Source organism: Drosophila yakuba, chromosome 3R, assembly GCF_016746365.2.
Source record: "Drosophila yakuba strain Tai18E2 chromosome 3R, Prin_Dyak_Tai18E2_2.1, whole genome shotgun sequence".
NCBI classification, from domain to species: domain Eukaryota; kingdom Metazoa; phylum Arthropoda; class Insecta; order Diptera; family Drosophilidae; genus Drosophila; species Drosophila yakuba.
Window position 1 is genome coordinate 8,452,720 of NC_052530.2, and position 20,520 is coordinate 8,473,239.

Sequence of the window (20,520 nt, forward strand, 5' to 3'; positions counted from 1 at the left end):
AAAATTCGTGAATTAATGAAATGATTAAGTACGAAGGTATTGTAAAAGCCTATCATGGTCCGTACTTGGCCAGTTGGGCAGCCGCACTAGAGGATTGATGATGGGTAACTTGCGGTTGGTCTCCTCGGTGGGAGTCTTATCCTTGTCTTTGCCGCCCTTTTCGTCCTTGTCCTTTTCCGCTGAAGCCAAATGATCGAAACCGAATAAAGTTGACCCCATAAACAAGCTCGACTTGGACCCCTTTAGAGACTGGAGATTGGGAAGTGCTTCGTTCGGCTGCAAGAGAGAGGCTTCGATAAGTCGCGAAAACCCAAAGTCCGGAAAAGTCAAGTACGTGTCAAAGAGCAACCGGAAAGTCAGCACTAACTACGATACAAAGAAACATGTGAATGTGATTGAGTGTGACCTTTGTGGGTGAGTGTGCCAGTGTTGGGTGGCTTGCAAATACGGCGCAGGGTTGGTAAGTACTGTTCGAGGGACAGAGCGAAAGAGAGAGAGAGAGATAGAGAGAGAAAGTACGGAGTAAGATTCGGAGGGAGACAGAGCATAAAAGACAGCACACTACGTAAGCAAACCAAAGAATGGAAATCATAGATTGTAGGGTTTTAAGCAGAGGCTACGTGTTTGTTGTTTTCGTTATTGATTTGGCTAGGATAGTTTTTAAGTTATTGGTTACTTTTCAACACTACTCAAAAGCGAACTGACGCATGTGCTGAGGATCTGCAACTGTCACTTTTAAAAACACTTTACAGAGGGATTTTCAAATTCATGTTTGAGACCCATGACAAAATTGGCTTAATCAAAAACTTGTGTATTTTCAAGCTAGTTGTTTGGCAATAAATAAAGATTCGAATTTTTACACGGACAGTGAGAGAACTTTCTACAAATTTATTTTAAATTAAATGAAGAAGTTAAGCTATTATATGCCATAGGTTTACTTCGGTGAGCCCGAAGTTATTACTCGATATGTTTGTGGATCCAGTTATTGGGACTTGCTGGGAAGCTTACACAACGAACGAACGAAGAACGCAGAAACTGTTTTGGGATCATAACAGAGGGAGAGGGGAGGGTCCGGAGCCCGAGAACCTGGGACCGCGCCCGGATTTCCGGACTGGCTTACCAGAGGAATCAGCGGCCTGATCAGCGCCAGGGTGGCCAGGCGAAAATCTGGCTCGGCCACCACAAAGAACCGAACGCTGAACAATCCGTAGCTGCGCTTGGTGGCGATCTTTTTGTTTTTCTTCTAAGAAAATGCATTTATAATGACTGCTTTTAAAAATCGTGTTTAATTTGCAATGTTTTCCATTTACAGTGTGTTGTTAATTATAATTAATTACATGTTTAGATTAGATGTTTAGGTTGTCGTTGTGGTATGGAGTTTAGGTTTTGGTTAAGAATATCTAAATCAAAAGCTCATAAAGGGTAATGAATTTTGAAATACGTACCAATTGTTTTTGTGATTATGTAAATCATATAGAACATGGATGTTTTACTTGGTATTATTCTGTTGTGGTTTAATTAATTGTTAACTGTCTATTTGAACTAAAGTAACTTCATAAAGTGGAAAATATAAAAATTAACCGGTTGAAACGCTTTGTACGGTTTTTGCATAAACTCCTTGCCATATTATATATTTTTAAGTTTGAACGAACATAAATCCCGAATCATCTAATAAATAAAATATCGAATATTTTATTAAACTACAACAAATTCCTAATATTGAGAAGAAACACGGTTCTCACTTCTAATGAACTCTCTGCTTAAACTCGCACGAAATGCTTCCTAATAAATAAATATTGTATAAGCTGCTAAGCTAAAAGTATGTGAATACCTGGAACTGAATCCAGATTACTTTTTAAAACTCCGTGGGTGTAGGTGGACGACTGGGAATCACTTGATCGAACCATTACCCACAGTCGCTGTTGTTAGTGTGTGACTGTATGATAGCTGCCTTTTGCACTTGCAATTGCACTTGACACCAATTGCTCGACTGACACAATCAAAACCGAAGCCTATTTGGATCGAACATGTGGCACGCACTCAACTAAAGTGGCACAACTCGATTTGTATATTGGATGATTTAAATATAACCTTTATAACCTAAAATTTTACCTTTAAAACTATCGATCTAGATATTGATACTATTTTGTTGCTTAGTTTTAGTTTATGTTAAAGTATTTAAGTTCAATTTCTGAAGGAGATATCTACAACTTTACTACCTAAGTCCGCACTTTTACAAGTGGCCAACAAAAAATGTCGTTGAACTATTTTAAAAATGTTTTCTTAATCGTGGTTGTTTTTCAATTATTGTAAAACGTTTGAATAAAATATGTTGTGCCACTTTTGTTAAAGGCGTGCAGTATGGGGAACTGGTTGTAGAGACGCTGAGGAGGAGGTGCTTTGCTCGTGGACTCACCTTGAAGAGGCTGCCGCAGCTGATCCTGCGGCTAGCTGCCGGCGAGCTGCTGAGGAATCGGGCGTGCTCCGGATCGAGGGTCAGCTGGTTGGGATTGAAGCCGGAGTGCCGGCGGTCCTTGTCCTTGTCGAACTCGCGGACAGCCAGACCGGGGGCGTGGCTCGAGTGCCGCCTGATCTCAGAGGCGTTCATAGCTCGCACCCCCAGCATGCCGGAGCAGTTCATGGACACGGCCATGGCTCCGCCGGAGGAGACCGGCATGAGCGATGCCGTGGGCTTGATGGAGTCGCCGCGCAACGGCGTCGGCGGCCTCACAACAACACTTATCTGTGGATAGTTGGGATTTACATCATCAAAGGATTCTTTCTTACACGACTCATCAAAAGTAATGCGCTTTACATCTTGTCCATGGCCCGATTTCTTCGTGGGCGATGTCGAGGTGGTCAAGATCGTATTGGGCTTCATGCTGCTGTTGATGTTGCGCACTGTGGCATCAATGTCGTGTATTTCTATTTTGATGGCCGTCTGCGCGGACAGCTCGTCCTCGCTGGTGGTGGCCAGTGAATTGGGCCCTTTATTCGTTGGAGTTTGCTGCTGTTCTGGATATTCGGTATCGTTGTCTCCGTCTCGTTGTTGTTGTTCTAGCATAAGCTGCTGTTGAGATACGATTTCAGTGGTTGTAGTGGGTTTGGGTTTTTTCAGTGAGATGCGCTTTTTGGGACGCTTCATCGGGAGCAGGATTATATTAAGTAGTCGATGGTTTTGTACATTGTAGGATTGGTTTTGGTTTAAGTTCGGTTTGGTTTGGTTTGGTTTCGTTAGTTTAGTTAGTTCGATTTTGGACGGGTTAATATTTAGATGTTGTTAGATGTTGGTTAATTCGATTCAACAGCCGAAAAAGAAAAGTTTAAGAAAGAAGCAAACGTAGAGCAACAAAGAGTTTACCATAAGTGGCCATATCTCATCACTGCCATACAGACAACCATACAGAACAACTCTAGATACACTCGCTATTTACAATCTAAACATACAGCTAATCAAACTTGATCGGCTATACCTACCTTGAAGCTTTGACGCGCTATATCGTTACCTTCCACGAACTGCGCCAAACTGCAGTAACGCGGTGGCTCCCGCATCTTTTGGTCGTCACACCTATTGTCTATCTCGAAAACGATATTCTCAAATCCGAATTGCTGGGGATTGTCATCGCTGTCCATTCGCGCCAATCGCGCAATTCTCGGTGGAGAGGAGTTGCGACGGCGCGGATGGGCCTGGGTGCGGCTTAAGGCGCTCAATGACTTTTTGCGTGGAGGTTTCGGTGGCCCCGCATGTTCCGAGCAGAGAGTAGTTGTGTCGTCGGTAAGTGTGTTGTCTTGTAGGGCATAGGTTATATCGTGACCCAGTACCGAGCTTATGTCGTCCATTATGCTCTCGCCAGGCATGGCCTCTGTTTCATCGCTCGTCTCTGGGGAGTCGATGTGTGTGAAGTTGCTTGCATCCATATTCTGGATTAAAGAGAAAGTACAAAAATTAAATTACAGAACACGATGAGATAAAGTAGATGCTAGCCACGGTTTGATTGTTATTTTAAAGTTTAAATAATCTAAGTGGTCTCAATAGAATTTTAACAAATTATAACTATTCTCACCTGAATAATATCACCCACTGTTTGACCTGCGTCTTGCTTGTCAAATATTTCAGAAGCCACGCTGCACTCCTCATTGCTAATAGCAGACAGAATATCGCTAGCTTCACCACCAAGATCATCGGAAGAGGATTGCTCCTGTAAGGATTAAAACAAGGTTGGCGTCATGGTGCGGATGGAACTTTTCGACAATGAGACACGTACGGTAGTGGTTTGTGCATCGGTATCAATGATTGTAATGCTGGCGCTTGAGTAAACATTTTGGGTGTTTGGGGTAACGACAACGCCGGGTACCTGAAGGTTGCATGTGTGAACCAGCCTCTCGGCAGGTATGCTGTCCTCCTTCGCCACACAATTATCCTTTTCCTTGTCGATCTCCACGGTTTTGTCATTCTCCTTGTCCTTTTCCTTGTCTTTGTCCATTTCCCGGGTCATGTAGTAAGTACGCTCGAAAACCTCGTGAGGACGGTAATCGCATAAGGGGTCCACGATCGGTTCCCCAGTGTGGATCGGAACCCTCAGGAAGTCCACTTTGCGCTCGGTGGGCGTATTTTCACCTCCATCACTGCAGGGTGACAAACGATTACCGGCATCATCGATATTAGCTCCACCGGTCAGGGACATGCGACATCTTCGGTACATGGTCTCCCCATTGGCACCCTCCTCGATCTCCTGGATCACTTCCACACCAGAGCTCCTACGACTATCCGCAAATTGCCGCGGAGCTGGCAAATTGATGCTGTTAAAGAAGTTCTCATCCACGGAATCTCGTCGGGTATCAGGCAGAGGGGAAATGCAGGTAAGTCGTGAGGTTTCCATGGTGGGAGAGATAATGTTTATGGGTGGTATTATCGGTAAAGGGGAGGTGCAGGGCGATGATTCTCCGGATGCGGTTGTAGGTAGCTTAAGAGCCTCAAACGGTGTGATCGACAACTTTCGCTGGTAGCGTTTAGGACGTCCCGGTTCCGAGTGCTCCACTACATTGTAGATGGCCCGCTTGACGCTATTGGCACGGCACTGGAGAGCCTCTTTCTCGCTAGAGCGAAGTGACCGACTATTTCTGCGCTCCTTTGTATTAATTTGATCCTTTTCCGTCTTTTCGATTGATATGTTTGGGTTGCTGGTAGTGAGAGGTTTAAGATAATAATTTTCCATTACTTCGTATTTAATTTTTTGAATAGAGAGTTAAAAAAGTAGTAGAAAGACGAGAGTTACTCACAGCAGATAGGCGCTGGATCCTGGTGTCACAGGAATACTTCTCGCAATAAGACTCCTTATGGTGGCTATCAAATCGTCGCCACTGTGGGCACCCATTTCCTCCTCCTGCAGAGCATCCAGCAGCATGTTTAGTTTCTGTCTGAGGATTTCACACTTAACGGCCAGCTGTTCGTCATCCTTGTGGTGTTCCGAGATGCGGCATACCAGGTCGTCAACGGTATCGCAAAGATTCCGCGTGGAGCTGATTAGGGTCTGGGTGTCACTGGTTTCCACTATGAAACGCAGGTGGTGGTTGGCCGATGTCACCATACCAGTGAGCATCGCTTCTTGCTCAGTGCTGATGGACATCTTGGGTGTTTTGGGTACGGGAATAGCCTTTTCGAATACCATGATGCTCCAGCGATCCAGCATTTTGGTGCTGGCTGACTCGTAGCGCTCTAGAATCTGCGGCAGGTGGGTGTCGTCGTCACAGCTAGAGCCCCAACCCAAAACTCTGGCAAGATCGTTGCCCGTCCCCAACGGCATCACGGCCACCTGACATTGTTTCTGTTCATTTAGAGATAAAAAAACCCATATTTTATAAATACATAATAAAATGTTAAATTGGTAAATGTAGAACTGACCCAGTCTGTGATTAATGTATCGGTAAAAAGTATCTTTACTAATGCGATCGGATGGGAAAAGCTGTGAATAATTATGTACATATATCAAAACTTACATGCATGTTGAAGCGATCGATCTCGCTAAGAACCCAGCCCACTGATCCGTCACCGGAGCAGACCAGGATACGGAACATCTCGAAGTGCCGAAAGAGCCGCAATCCCAGGCTCGGCCCCGTAGAGATTAGATCAAAGACTTGTGCAGGATTTAGTAGCTGCTTGAAGCGCCTCAGGAACTTCACTCCTTGATTGTCCCCAGACTTGGAGTTTACGAAGACCAGCAGTGGCGAGAAGTTGCCCTTGGGACTGGCCACATCCCAGGCGTCATCGGTGCTAATGGAGTGCACGCTGGTTGGGGGAACCACAGACAACTTGGCAGGTCCGATTGGACAGGCCACAGCCATCTGGGGACGACAAGCCACATGGACGGTGGCCCGACACCACAGGCACCGCCAATCCTGGAGTCTCAGCACGGATCCGCAGGTCTTTTTGCAGACGGCACACATGGAGGACACCGGCAGGTTGCCCTCCATCCACTGATGCGGCATTATGATGCCATCCGCCTGCTCGATGATGTCCTTGCCCACACTAGCTAGCGTTGTCCACTTGCAGTTGGCTATCGACTTGGCCGCACACCGCTTGTGCACCTTGCACTTGCACACCTCGCAGCTCAGTCCGTGGGAGGTGACCCCGGAAAGGGCATCCCTGCACACGTTGCAGTAGGTGGGGCGGGCGTGGGAGGTGGCGTACCAATGGTGGTGGTTGGACAGGATGTCGTGCTGCTCGATAAGAAAGCTGTCACCACGTGGCCTCTGCGGCGCCGTCGCCGTTTTTAGGCTGCCCAGCCAATCCTCCATTTCGCGGCGGGACTCTGCGCAGAGCACCAGCGAACGAGTGGGTGTGATAATCTGCGGATAATAAAAAAAATGCATAGATGAATATTTAATGCAATGTGTCCTGGGTAAAAGGAATATGGTAAGAAAAGTGTACTCGTCTCCATAATAAAATTAAATACTCATCAAAAAATACATTCTGTAATTACCATTTTGCTATCGCTTAAATGGGAAATTTAGGAAATATAGGAAATATAAAATACGAAAAGTAGAATACTTCATTTGAATTGTATATAATATACTATTTCATCCTAAGTAAGACGAATCTATGCAGTACATGCGTATGCTATTTACGAGGAATATAGAAGCATAGACGGAAAAATTTACAAAAACCTTGTTTATTATGGTTAATTATTTGTTGGCAAAGTAATTTGCCCTAATAACCATACATTGGTGCTGGAACAAGGATACAAACTGCTGTCTGCTAATTAGCTGTGTAATCAAATGGCGGGCTCATTAATATGCTAATGCTGCTCATGCTCATAATAATGCGCGGACAGATGGACCAGCCAAAGGCTTGAGGTCATGTGCCAAGCCCGTAAGTAGGACAAGCCGCCGTATAAGCTCGTTCAAGTGGCTCGTCCATAGACCACCCATAGCCACCCAGCGACCACACACCCTTCCATAAAACGAATATAACCAACCTTCAAAGTTACCTTAGCGATAACCGATTTGATTCCAACGCTCTGTTGTTTGGAAGCCTTGCCTAATTTATCGGAAACATGTCCTACTGAAATATTTTATCTTCGCTTCTTTTAGTCTCCCCTTTTTATTGACTTAGCGAAGTGTCCATGCAAGGTGAAGTTATGACTTTGTTTTTTACCATTAATTCCAATGCCAGAGCGTAATAAGTTTCTCTAATTAACTCACTGCACCCAAAAGGTGCGGAATGAGTACAATAAATCAAGCATACCATGACGAACGTCCTGTCAGCCGGGTTATGCAAGTGCAGATGACTTTGTTGGAGGACACTGACAATGGCCAGTTGACATGCCAATGTCATCGGCTGAAACGACCTCTGAACTGTACACTACACCACTAGGTGGGGGTAGTGGCGTCTATGGCATAAGCCGCACAATCTGTGGCAGCAACAGAGTGGTAAAAACACTTGCCATAGGATACACAAGACCAGACATTAAGGGATAGACCATGACTACCCAAAAAAACGAGCCTCAATAATTGCATTCCAAACGCATTAATTTCGTACTGGTTCTCGTCGAACCTGAATATTCAATCAAAAGGATCACCCCCGTGCCGTTTGCATACTCCATGTTGCAATTAATGTGTAACCGCAACCGCAAAGTCATTATTGCCATCCATCCTGGCACTCCTTTCTGGCCAGGCTATTGGGTTTGGGGCTCTTCCTGTTTTCAATTAGTAGGATGTGCAAGGTTAACTGATTCCCAATGCACGTGCCATTCGGTGTGGGTGGCGATGGAGGTTGGGGGCTTCTCGTCTTGACGTTTGGAACATGGATGTGCTTTTAAGAGTAAATCCGGGCCAGCGGTTCGGTTCTGGAAACTGAAGTGTAACTTTTGTCAGCGGCATTTGGGTATTTCATTGTTAATTCTGGTTTTAATTCAGTTTGGACGGGGACTTAATTAGTTTTTCCAGAAGTTTTATTATCTCTGACCTTTTCGCTGCACTTGTATTTATTTATCTCTTTTAAAAAAGCAAATTTAAGTAAGTTCGCTTTGGTTTCTAAATATTTCCACTTTAAATTAAGCGAAAAGTTTTTTAAGATCGCCGTTCACCTACAGAAATCATTGAGAACAATTACATCACCGCCGTTAAACAAGCTTATGTGCAGGATATTTGAGCTTAGCTCCAATTATCACTCTTGATTTCCATTTTAAATTTCATTCAATGTGAGTGCCAATGTCATTGTGAGTGCCTTTATAACCCACCGACACCTCTGGGCGTCCACCAAACAGCGGAGAAACCCAATCTGCACAATTCTGGTTGCCAGACTACTGCTTTGTTGACCCGTTCGCGGTGTTATATTGCGGTTTTCACTGTTCCATCACAGGTTTCAACTTGCAAAAAAAAAATGGAACCGAATAACTGGGACAAACCAGTATAAAATAGCAGAAGCCGATGTCGCTGGCCATTGTACATGCAGGATCCTCTCGTCAGGTCCTTTTGGCCTCCTGCTTCCAAAGAAATATTTCAACAAGGAATAATGCACTTTTTTTTTAATATTTTCTAACAATCAATAAGCACATTTATGACCCTTGATGTGCAAAGTAATGGTCAATCAAGCTTGGAAGCTTTGATAAGTGAAGCGAATCTACATAGTTCCGCTCTCGGAAAAATCAAAACAAACTGTATTGTATACTTGAGCGAATTGCTTTAATTTGATAGTTCTCAGCAAAATAGAAGATGTTTTCTAATGAAGTAAGTTTGGAAATTTATTCATTTTCCTATTTGTTTTTCCAGTTTCTATTGATATGTTAAAAAAAAATTGGCCACGCCTACCTTAAGACACATAAGCCTACCACAACCCCCACGCCCACACTTTAAAAATGTTTTGATTTAGTTTTAAGCTTACTATTTTTTTTTGACAATAACTATTGATGTGCCAAATGCTTGGTGAACTTTCTTGTTCGCGTTCAAACTAGGTAAGTGACGGGTATCTGATAGTCGAGGAACTCGAGTATATATCGTGTCCATCGAAACGCTCATGGTTTTTTATGAAGTTTTTTTTTTATTTTCTGTACTTTAAATGGCAAACTCAAACTTGCTTAATGAATTTTTACGCACCACAGTGCCGTTTCCACTTGAGCCGACATATGGCAAAACTCATTTCGCGATACACCGAAGTGGCGGCCAGATATTCATAACAATGAGCCTCATGAAGGAGGAGCAGAAGGAAACGCCAAATTACGCATACACCGCGTTATCCCTCAGAGGAGGACTTTAAAACCGGTTGGCTTTCTCTACCAGGCTCGCCGTGAAAATTCTTATTTCTTAATTCTTAATTCTTAATTCTTATTTAGAAAAAGAGACGGAAATACAAACTGGCCGTTTTTACATTACGGCACAAAATGAGAGGGAGAACTTTTAAAATAACTTTTGTAATATTAACAACCTTCCTTTGGTCATTTGACTCAGTTGTGAAGTTTCAAATCCTGCATCCGCTCTCCTTTTTTTAGTCGAATTTAAAAATAAGTTTGCAGTTTTGCTTTAACGATTCATTTATCACTGTTACTTATATTTACTTTATTAGGTATGTAAGTAAATCTAAATTTTGCGAAAGCCATTCGCAAGTCAAAGTGCAGTATATATCAATGTTTTTAAGGCTAAAAGGGGGAACTCCCCCTATTCCAGAGCTTTGTGTGTTTCTTGGAAACCAACATGCTTTAATATTGCAATGTTTGCTTTAGCGTGAAGAATAAACAAGATAGGAATGCCTTGCTAAGTAATAAACTTGAAGATATCATTGTGTTAAATTGGAAATTATGAAATGAATACACAAAGGCTGAAAAGCTTTCATATCATTGAGTAGGCAGTTTCCAAGAAACCATCTGTAAATATTAATTATTTATAAATAAGATTTACTTTCTGGTGAATGCACTAATTATTTAAGCACTGCCATTTGACATTTAACAACACTTGACATTACGACTCTAAATTGGGATAACGAAACTTTTGATTGGGATCTCGAATCAACACCAAATCTAAGCAAACAATTAAACAATTGCGTGTCTCTCTGGCGATGACATTTGCTAGAGAACAACAAAAAGCCAGTATAGGAAATGCCCTAATTATGAATTAACTTTGAGGAATAACTTTGTAGACTGCTATTGTTCTTGGAAATCAATTAAGTTCTGCTATAAGCGACGAAGGAATTACACATTTTTTAAAACAAATTCTGGGAGGCGAAGCTGCTCTGATGACTGGCAGTTCACTTTGCTCAATTTGCAAGGGAGCTCGGCAGATGCTCGAATTGCGCATTACGCATACGCCGCGTGGTGTTGTGCAAAATTAACAGAAGTCGAGCTTCATCTTGCATAATTGATGCCGCTGCTGCTTGCTCGCTGTGTGTGGTGAAGGCAATCAATCAGCTTGATTGCTATTACAAATTCCCAGGAAGTTTGCGCGTCGAGAGGAGGTTGGTATGGGGCACTTGAAAATTTCCATCGATTATTGAAGTACGCAAATAGTGGCTGTCACGCTTGATTGCCCTTTGTTTTAGTCGACAAGTAATATGCGGTCCATCATAATAAGCCAGTGGTTGGTGTTAATTAGTCGTCCAGCGGATGACTTACAAGTTTGCTTAGCCACCACAATCAGTTCATGGGATTATCTAAGATTTAAATACCCAGTAATGGAAAACTTGGAGCAAAGTCATAGAATATAACTTCTTTGTAAAAGGCACACAATAAAGCAGCATTCGAGCATTGGAGACATAAAGCCCATCTGAGCCCAATTCCATGATTGATGTTTGGAAGGGCAAAAGTTATTTGCATAGAAAGAAACTGATAGAATAAGAGTCTGCGATATAAAGCGAAAATGAAAGTGTTTCGCAGTTGGCCTGGGAACACTGAAGGTTCCGCGACTTTTATAAGGGATGAAAAAACATACGTTCTTCCCCAGTTGAAAGAAATATGTTTCGCCACACAGAGTACTTACATCGACAATTAGTTTGTGCCACAAACCACTCTGCGTTGGGAATTGGCACATAATGCTCTAACCACTTACTGCACAAAGTCCTAGTAAGCCTTTCTGTCATTATTTATTTGTAAATTAAATTACTCGTGGCCCTTGGCCACATGTAATATATTGCTTACGTACCTAGGAAGGCCACCGCCAGTTTAAAATACATACATATTAATCAAAATAAATCTTTAACAAATATTAAAGCTTAAACGTTGAAGTCGAGTTCCACGACTTTCAGGTAACCATTACTTAGCAAGTGGAAGTGCAAAGTAGAAATTTCAACACTTCTTTGCATTCGATTATTATGGGCAAGAGTTCTAATAACATATATAACAAGAGAGGACGCTATTGTCGAGTTTCCCGACTATCTGATACCTGTTACCCATCCAGTTTTTGGCGGTTTGTGGGCGTTAGAGCGGGCGTGGCAAAATGGGTCAACAGACTTGCGCTGCGTCTATGTCTTTGGAGTCTAAATGCAAAATCTCAACCTTCCAGCTTTTGTAGTTCCTGAGATCTCGACGTTCATACGCACAGACAGACGGACGGACAAACGGACATGGCCATTTTGGCTCGGCTATTGATTACAATCAAGAATATTTATTCTTTATGTGGTCGGAAACGGTTCCTTCTGCCTGTTTAATATTTAACCTATTTAACAGATCTTTAGGTAAGTAAAATCTATCAATACCTAATTAAATATATAGGTTAATTTGAGCATTTCTTTAAGATAATTGCTAAATAAATACTTTTCTTGTGAGTAAATGCATATTTTAGGTAAGCCGAAATCAAAAATCTAATGTAAGTGTGTACAGATCTATGTTTGCACTTCAAGATTGATGGAAAACTTGTTATGTCGCTTTCAATTGGTTTTTCCGCGAATGTGTTTTCCTATCCGTTTTTTATTGAATGTTCAGCTCATTGGTTTATTTGGTGTTTTATTTTCGTGACGCTGACGGTTGCAATGAGTGAATGCTTTTGTTTGCGGTTTACGGTGTCGCTGACATTGTTGACAAGCTCTCATAGTATACTGAGTGCATTGCTTTTGGCAGGACTCGCGACCTGTGGGCGGTCGTTGAACATTGCAAATTGGATTTGCTTTCTATTTCGCTAAACAAAGAAAAAACCACTTTAGTTATTCCCTTGACAAAAAATTCGGTATTTAAAAATAAAGGGATTTGCCTTGGCTTAAACGTTTGACTAGCTATAAGAGGATCCACCATTTTTTTAGACAACACCTTAAGCATACATTTGCTCAAGGGTGATTCGGAATCACACCAACCGTCGTGGAAACTCAACTGACAAAAGACAATAAAAACGATGATGGGTACCGCCTCTTCGCTAATAATATTTTCGCAAAAGTGAAGAGGGAAAAGCCCTTTGGCAATTTCCAGTGTTGGGGCTCCCTTATTCGCTCGGCTGGCAATTTTATTATTTATATTATAAGAAAGTATAAAGAATGTATATATGGGGATTTTTATTATTGGTGAGGCGCACGGAACTGAGCAACAAGCAGACCCAGAAATTCAGCTTTCCGAGGATTTCCTGTAAACGTTCTAATTTCCCGCATCAAATGTTGCGCATTCGTGTATGAAGAGAAGCCAAAAATTTACATATAGAGTACATATAGTGAGGAGTATATACATATATCAGATTTCGAACTGGCAGAAGGTCACCTACTTATGCTAATTTAGCATGCAGACTGCGTTGAATGTTTACGTTTTGCTTCGATTTCTTTTGTTTTCCTTTTGACTTTTGCTTTTCTGCTCGCCTATTTCCCCTTTTTTGTATATAGAAATAAAAGGAAATTGGTGAGAGTGGGGTTTTCGGTTGACTTTTGCGTGTGTATCTGATACACCAGTCAATCGCAAACACGTACTTCTTGCTCCCAGTCTCCAAAGTATCGAAGTTAAGTCGAGAAGCCTTTCCGTTTCCTATTTACCTACCCAACACCTCGAGAAAATGTTCTGGGGGCCTGCCAAATGGTCTCACATTGCTATGTATTGCTTGGTATTGGTTAGTAATCAAAAGGCAGTTATTGTAGAAAACAGATGGCTAGTAGTCAAATTGGTAAACTAATTAGCGAAAAGTACCCACGGGGAATGAAATACTGAGCCCAACAAAGTTCGAAACCTGAGCTAGAAATTCAAACTTTTCTCACATTACACTTTTATGGTCCTGCATTGTTTAGTTACGACTTACCTGAAAACTATGATTCACGTTCTTGATGCCGCACTCGAAGTAACACAGGTCCGATAGGTCAATATCGTCGAAAACATCGCACTGCAGGGAAAATATTTAGGAAGAGAATTAGAATCCAGTTCTTGAAAAGTATAAGATGCAAATTGCAAACCTCTCCAGCAGCATAACATTTTTTTTAATTTTGTGGCAGAAATTCCTTTTGCGGCCTGCATCTTCCTTGGCCTTTCCAAGCTAGGGAATGAGTTGGCACTGAGCCAGGTCAGGCAAAAGAAAAACCAAATATATGTATATCGTATATTTCGCCTTGTCTTTGGCCCTAATGGAATGTTTAAAGCTAGCCGGCGGCTATTTTGTTGTGGCTCAAACCCTCGACCGGCCTCCCGACTTCTGTGGCCCGCAGGTCCTTTAGGAAATTGAAATGTTTCACACACACAGGCCGGCAAATAAATATGTATTTACCAGCCTACAAAGGCCAGCCCAAAGACATAATATATATATATGTGACAATGGAGGGCATCGTGTCGATACGAAGTGAAACCCGAAATCAAGGTGTCCTTCTCTAAAGCCCGAGACCCATAAACACGAACCTAAACCCAATTCCAATTCCAATCCCAATCTCAAGTTCCACGACCATCGAAACGCCAAGGTTTGTGTTTTCAAGTAGTTTTTGAGCATGCCGAAAATTGGTTTTCTTTTGACTCGAGTGGCTCAGAAAGTTGAATTTTGTTTGCGCCCCAAGGTAACTGTGAAGGCTGTTAGGTGTGTAGGCAAACATGTTTTATTATTTTTATATTTTGTTTTATTTGCCTCAATTCCCACAGCAATTAATATTTGATTACTGGTCTGTGCACCGTGCTCTGCGAACTTTAAGTGATCTAAAATCAATTTAATATTGCGGGCTTTTCTGGTGGTTCCACCTCAACAATGTTTTCGTTTCTGAGAGTCACAGCTTCACCTACGTGGTCGCGTTTCCATACACAGCCTTGGCATAATTTATTCATGTGGAGCAAACTTCCTTGACTTTGAGGATTCCGTTTTGAGGAACTGTGTCAGTGGCAGGTTGCGAGCTTTTATTGAAGCCACCTTAAGTCTTATTATGACGCCCAAGTACTGCAGCTTACAAAACCAATACCAGTACTGTTTTCGGTGAATGAATTTTGAAGGGAGCCACCGCATTGATTTTGGTGTCTTTCCGACGAAAGTCTGACGAACCGAACGTTCGCCAGCGTGCAATTATAATAAGTTGTTTTGGAACATAATTGATTGAAAACACGGCCATCACTCAAAACCAAGTGGATATGTATGATGGAGCGGCTTAATCCGCCAGAGTGAGCATTACAATAATTAAACGTACACACAGGCAGGTTAAAGTCCCCACAGATACACAGGCGTCCACGGAAAATATGTGAGTTTGAGTTGCGTGGAAGGCACAAGAGATTTTCGAGGACCCACACTCGAGTAATCTCCTACCGAATTCCTAGTCCTTGGTGGATTCAGGCTGCGAAGGGTGCGTTGAAATTGTTGAAAATCGGCGAGGAGTGCTTTCAAGTGCTTTTACCAGTCAACGTATTTAACTTTAATTTGTGCTCGAGCTTCAGCCTCACATTCTCTACAAAACTTTACTTCTCTTAGTAATGTGAAATGGCTTAATTAATTAATTAGGTTTCAAGTGAGTAGTTTCCAAAAGTAGCTAAGCACATTATAGATGTTGCTGGTAATTTATTCACGAACTTCGATATCGTATTGCAAAACTTTATCTATAATGTAGAAAAACAAACTAACACCCATTTTTCTTAAAGTGTGTTTTGTTGATTAATATTTTTCAAAAAAAAAAAGGGTATACAAAGAGTATCTCAAACGTATAAGAACGTATAAGTACCATGATTTATTTATTTTTATTTATCGTTTTTCCTTGCTTGAGGCAGAATGCGCGCGTTTGTGAGAGTACTTGGGTTTTCCTGTTCTGCGCCGTTTCCGCACTTGTTAAATTAAGTGAGCACAGACATTTTCCGCTCGAATGGATATCGCAAATCTTAAGCAGAATGGAAAAGCAGAAACCCTGCCGCGGATCCCATTAAAAAGAAGGCGAATAAAATTTTTGCTCGTGCTTGTGTGTTTGATTTATATTTAAAACACCGGGCAATGCGAATCGATAAAATAATTAAGCGCGCAGGAAAGGGAAATGCTGAATTTTTGAATTTGATTTATTTCGATGGGTCTGAGACACATAACACGTTTGGGAATTGCCTTCTCGGCGATCCCACCCACATCTGTTTCTGCCGCTTCCTCTGGGGTCAATCACATACACATTAAGGCAAATTGCTAATTTTCTGTGTTATCAGCTCCAGTCCCCAGGCATTAACCCAACTTTGATTGCATTATGCCGAGATTTCTTTTCGCCTCGAGACCGAACGAAAAACGGCCCCGAATAATCATTAATTTGCTCACTTTTGAGGGTCCGGGGCTCAGGTCGTCGAACAGGATCCGCCACCTGCCGCACGAACATACTTTCCTCTGTCCTTTTATTTATTTTATTTTTTGTTGCTGCGTACAGCTTGCAGAAAAGTTTCGGGACCATTCATATCAATTTCTTTGCATTACTTCTGAATCATTTCGACTTCTTCGTGGGCTCTCCCGTTTTCTGCAAGCCAAATCACTTAATGGGAAAAAACAGAGCTGGCAGTCATTAGAATTTAGTGTGCTCGAGTCGGAAAAGTGCTGAGTTGGGCGATGAGACCCTAAGCCCACTAATTGAGCGCCATTCGGCAAGAGATTCTCTTAAAGAAAGTTCAAGGCAAATCAAAGCAATCTTATCAGTGCAGAAACTTAAAGGAAGCAATCCTGGTGGAACATCAATATCGGATTGATGCCTTTGCAGCGCTTACTTTCGCATCGCAAGTGCCAAGAAGTTCCTGAATACAAAGTTGTTCCTTTGAAAAGTCACTTGGCAAACTTTTGTTCGCAGTTGCATTCCAACTATTTGCTGACGATGGTGGGACACACAAACATTAAAGACTTTTGCCGCTGACTTTTTCCCTAACTTGCCTTTTTCAATTCTCTTATGGAGGGAATACTTTTGACACTGGTGGTATAACAAAGAAGGGCCATGCAAATACAGCAAACAGAACATATTGCCCTTTGTGCGTTAATGGTGCCAACCAGTTTTGGGACTAATTATTATTAAATAGCTTTGGCTGCCCGGGAACAAGCTACGCTACGGTGGAAGCCTCGGGGTTGGGGCTTCAGCAAATATTACGGGCGGGGATCTCCGTGGGCGTTGCGGGGCGTGGCACGTAGGTGTCTGCGTGGGCGTGCCACGTTTCATTTGGCGTGTCAAAGTGGCGCAGCTTGAAATTTTGACATTTTAATGGCATAACTTACCCGCCACTCCCCCGAGGAACCAACAGCTCCAGTTTTTTAGACCAACCCCAAACACTCCCTCCTAGTTATTAATGTGCCACAACATCGCCTGTCGCCCGCTGTGCTACGCGAATCCTTGCCGAGAGCCACATTTAAATACTGGCAAAGTATTTATGGCTCGGAAGATTCTGGCCCGTGCACAGACAAAAATGATACAAAAAATGATAATGCTCATTTATACTAATGAGAAATTAGAAGAATATAAATTTATTATATTTCTAATTAAAATTAGCACACTATTTTCCCGGAACACATGTTTGAAGTACAAATGTTGACCCTTATCATGTAGATAGCAAATAATTTTAAAACTTACTGGCCTTTTTGGGTTATTCTCTCTGTGCATCATTTTATTCCTATTGATTTATATTTTATGTTTCTAAATGCAGATTCCCTTCTAATGGAGAAAAAGACACCACACCCCAGCGCCCTGATTTCTGGTCAAACTGAGCATTCTGGATTTGAAATTACAAAGTTTGCTATTAAGCCTTCGGCGTATAGCAGTATTGATTGTTCCGGGCCACATAGCCAGTCGGCCAAGCAGGGCCGCATTATCCACACTGGCAATTACATGTGACCCACTCATTGCGAAATGAACATTTCACCCCTGCATGCGTTTTAGGGGAACGAACAAAAGCCCGCAATTAGAGCGATTTAGAATGTGGCGAGGACGAGGGTGAGGACGAGGACGAAGGCGGAGGAGGAGCATGGCCTACTTGGAGGCTCGGTGTAATTTGTCATGTCCCTGCAACGGGATAACAACTGTGACCCGATTCGAGGGCAGATGTCGGTGGGATGAGGCTGCGGAAACTGCTGCCGACAAGCTGGCTGACAATAATTGTGATTAATAGCGCTGGGGCGTCAGCGAATATTTTTCAGGCCATTTCGATGCGGTGCGTGGCATTGAGAGTGAATGCAGTATTAACGACAGGCACACACGTTAAGTATACGCCCTAATAACCCATTGTGACAACGTAATGCTGATGAATACATATATTTCAATAAAGGTTGGAGGGCGAATTGAGATTTATGGGATTATTCCAACCGCAAGAGTGCTATGCATCAGATAAACGAGCTTATTTTTGCACTTTTGCCGCTCTTGTCTATTGGATTCAGATTTTACACGCCATCGTGTGCATAAAAATTCACATTAATAATTATTGGGGGCAAACAAATGCTGCTTCTTCTTGTGGCACATAAAATATCAGCTTAAGACCTCATATGCATTTTTATTGCTTTCTCTTTGCATATGTTAAAAAAATAATGCATTTCAAGAAGAAGTGCTCTCGAACAAACATCCTTGAGCTCGTGTCAACCTTTTAGGGTTTATTGAGAATATGAAAAATTGTAGTTATATCGATATAATTTAACTAATTTGGTAAAGACCAAGATTCCTCAAAAAAAGTCTTATTCTGCGCAACCATAAAAGTATTCGCATTTATGTTTAATTTCGCTTTTGGGGGTAAACTTCTGCTGATTTTATTAATGACATATGCATGTGTTGTATATTTTCTTTTGTGAACCCCATACAACTAAACGCTGAAACCGAGCGGCTGTGCCGTGATTTATGCTACATAATATATGAGTCTCCTTTTATGCTAAAAAAAAGTAAGGGGAATGTAGGACGAAGAGCGATGTGGAAATTCAACAAATTCAATTTTTTCTGAGCCGTGCGGTCTGGGCTTGGTCTGCGAATATGCGGGAAACTCACATGACCTCGTTTCGGGCTTGATAAAATAATATTTTCCGTTCCGAAAGAACACGAAAGAACACATGGTCCCGTTTTCAGCAGCTTGATAAAAAGCAAAAACGTTTTCGTCCCAGAAAGGGCGGATGTCCAAATCCAACTGCCCGACAACAGCTCCGGCGTTTATCTGCCGGACTCTCCACAAAATTCGTGTCCTGGCCCGCAGTTTCGGCCTAATAAATGTGCATTAATTTGGACAAAAAGGTTAACTTTTGGTTGCTGGCCATGGCAAGATTGCACATTATAAATTAAACATTTATGACGGCAGTTTTTCCTTGTTGGCTTTAGTAAAACATGCACAGCCAGCAGGCAGTAAAAATTATATGAACGGTGTAACCCTGTACTCGAATAAATTATTTGCTAGACAAGTAAAAAGTTTCTCTGCCACCCTAGCACGAAGAAAAAGTATAGTCAGCATGCACTCACAAAAACCCGAACATGACTGTAATGCTTTAATAAATCTCCTAAGATTCCACTTACTATGAATGTTAAAAACCTTCCTAATCAAATTAAATACGTGTGTAATTTGGGGCATTGATACTAATTGAATAGTGTGGTGTAATTATTATCTACAAAAAATAAGAATGCTGTTAAACAGTTGCATGGATAAAATTCACTAGTCTGAGTATGCACACGCAACTTTTTAACTTTTTTTCTCAGTGTCCGAAATAATAGTGACTTGTGTTCCCAGGTTCATAGCAAGCCTTTGAGGAAACTTTTTCAATAAACGGTGGTGTTTGCGAAGCCAAAGACTCGGTTAACTTAGGACGACATTTACCATTAAAGAGCAATACATAAACCACTTAGAGGGGAATATTCAAAAATGGTGCATAAAATGGGCGGTAAACAGACCCTAAATCGAAGCCCAGTCCGATGCAAAGCAAAAGGAGCAGCTAATGGGAAAACGCCGCAAAGAGCACGCATCTCCACGCGATGCCACGGGAAGGATTTATTTTCGAGTGTAAATCCTCGCATAAATGTTGATGCCACGTAACCTGAGAGGCCACCCATCAATTTCGGAATCACGCGCCCCCAGCAACTGCCAACACCTTTCTAGGCTGTGCCCTTCGTCCCCAATCTCCCTTTATTCCCCATTTCATTTTTTCGGGGTCCAGGAGGCTTCGGATGGCTGGATCAGCGAGGTGTTAATGATAAGTTGCCCCATTTACCTCATGTTTTGTAACTTGTGCGGTGTGCGTGTGCAAACTTTCGCTAAGCCCGGTTATCTTCTATTTTTACTTTTTGTTTACGGCAGCTTAAAGTTAAAATCCCGCCTGCACGGCAAATCAGTTTTTCAATTTGCCTGTAAGGGTACTAAAAATAAAGTTAGTTTTCTGTTGTCCATTTATTAGTGAGCAACAGAAAAAACCGAAAGTCAATTGTCAGATTTTTTATTTCTAAAGGGTTAAAAGTTTCATTGCAACTTACTGGCCCGAAGTTTGTAATAATTTTTGGTAAAATTTGGAGGCAACTAAAATGTGCTGAAGCTAAAGCTTGTCAAATATTAGTCAACGTACTCAACTTACTTAAAACTAATTTAATTTGATTAATACAATTTCTTTTGATGAATGATATTAGACGCAGTGGGTGCAAAAAATGAGGTTCACTTAGCGCTAACAGAAAATTGATTTATTTACGGAGCTCAATTGGAAATTGACCCAGCA

At 41.9% G+C, this 20,520-nt stretch overlaps 1 protein-coding gene across 11 annotated transcripts in view; it reads right to left on the bottom strand.

Moving 5' to 3' along the window:
• The window catches only part of LOC6536003 (diacylglycerol kinase eta), a 39,940-nt gene that overhangs the window by 4,280 nt on the left and 15,140 nt on the right, over positions 1-20,520 (bottom strand). For 2 of the 11 annotated variants that reach the window (XM_039375652.1, XM_039375656.1), the window contains 9 exons: positions 13,693-13,773; positions 5,998-6,846; positions 5,281-5,825; positions 4,266-5,181; positions 4,065-4,199; positions 3,478-3,921; positions 2,417-3,139; positions 1,121-1,243; positions 66-276 (listed from right to left, as the gene is read on the bottom strand). In XM_039375652.1, coding sequence (XP_039231586.1) covers positions 66-276; positions 1,121-1,243; positions 2,417-3,139; positions 3,478-3,921; positions 4,065-4,199; positions 4,266-5,181; positions 5,281-5,825; positions 5,998-6,846; positions 13,693-13,773 — 4,027 coding nt within the window. The remainder of the gene's footprint in view (positions 1-65; positions 277-1,120; positions 1,244-2,416; positions 3,140-3,477; positions 3,922-4,064; positions 4,200-4,265; positions 5,182-5,280; positions 5,826-5,997; positions 6,847-13,692; positions 13,774-20,520) is intronic. The other 9 variants (XM_039375653.1, XM_039375655.2, XM_039375654.2 and 6 more) reach the window with 9 other exon arrangements.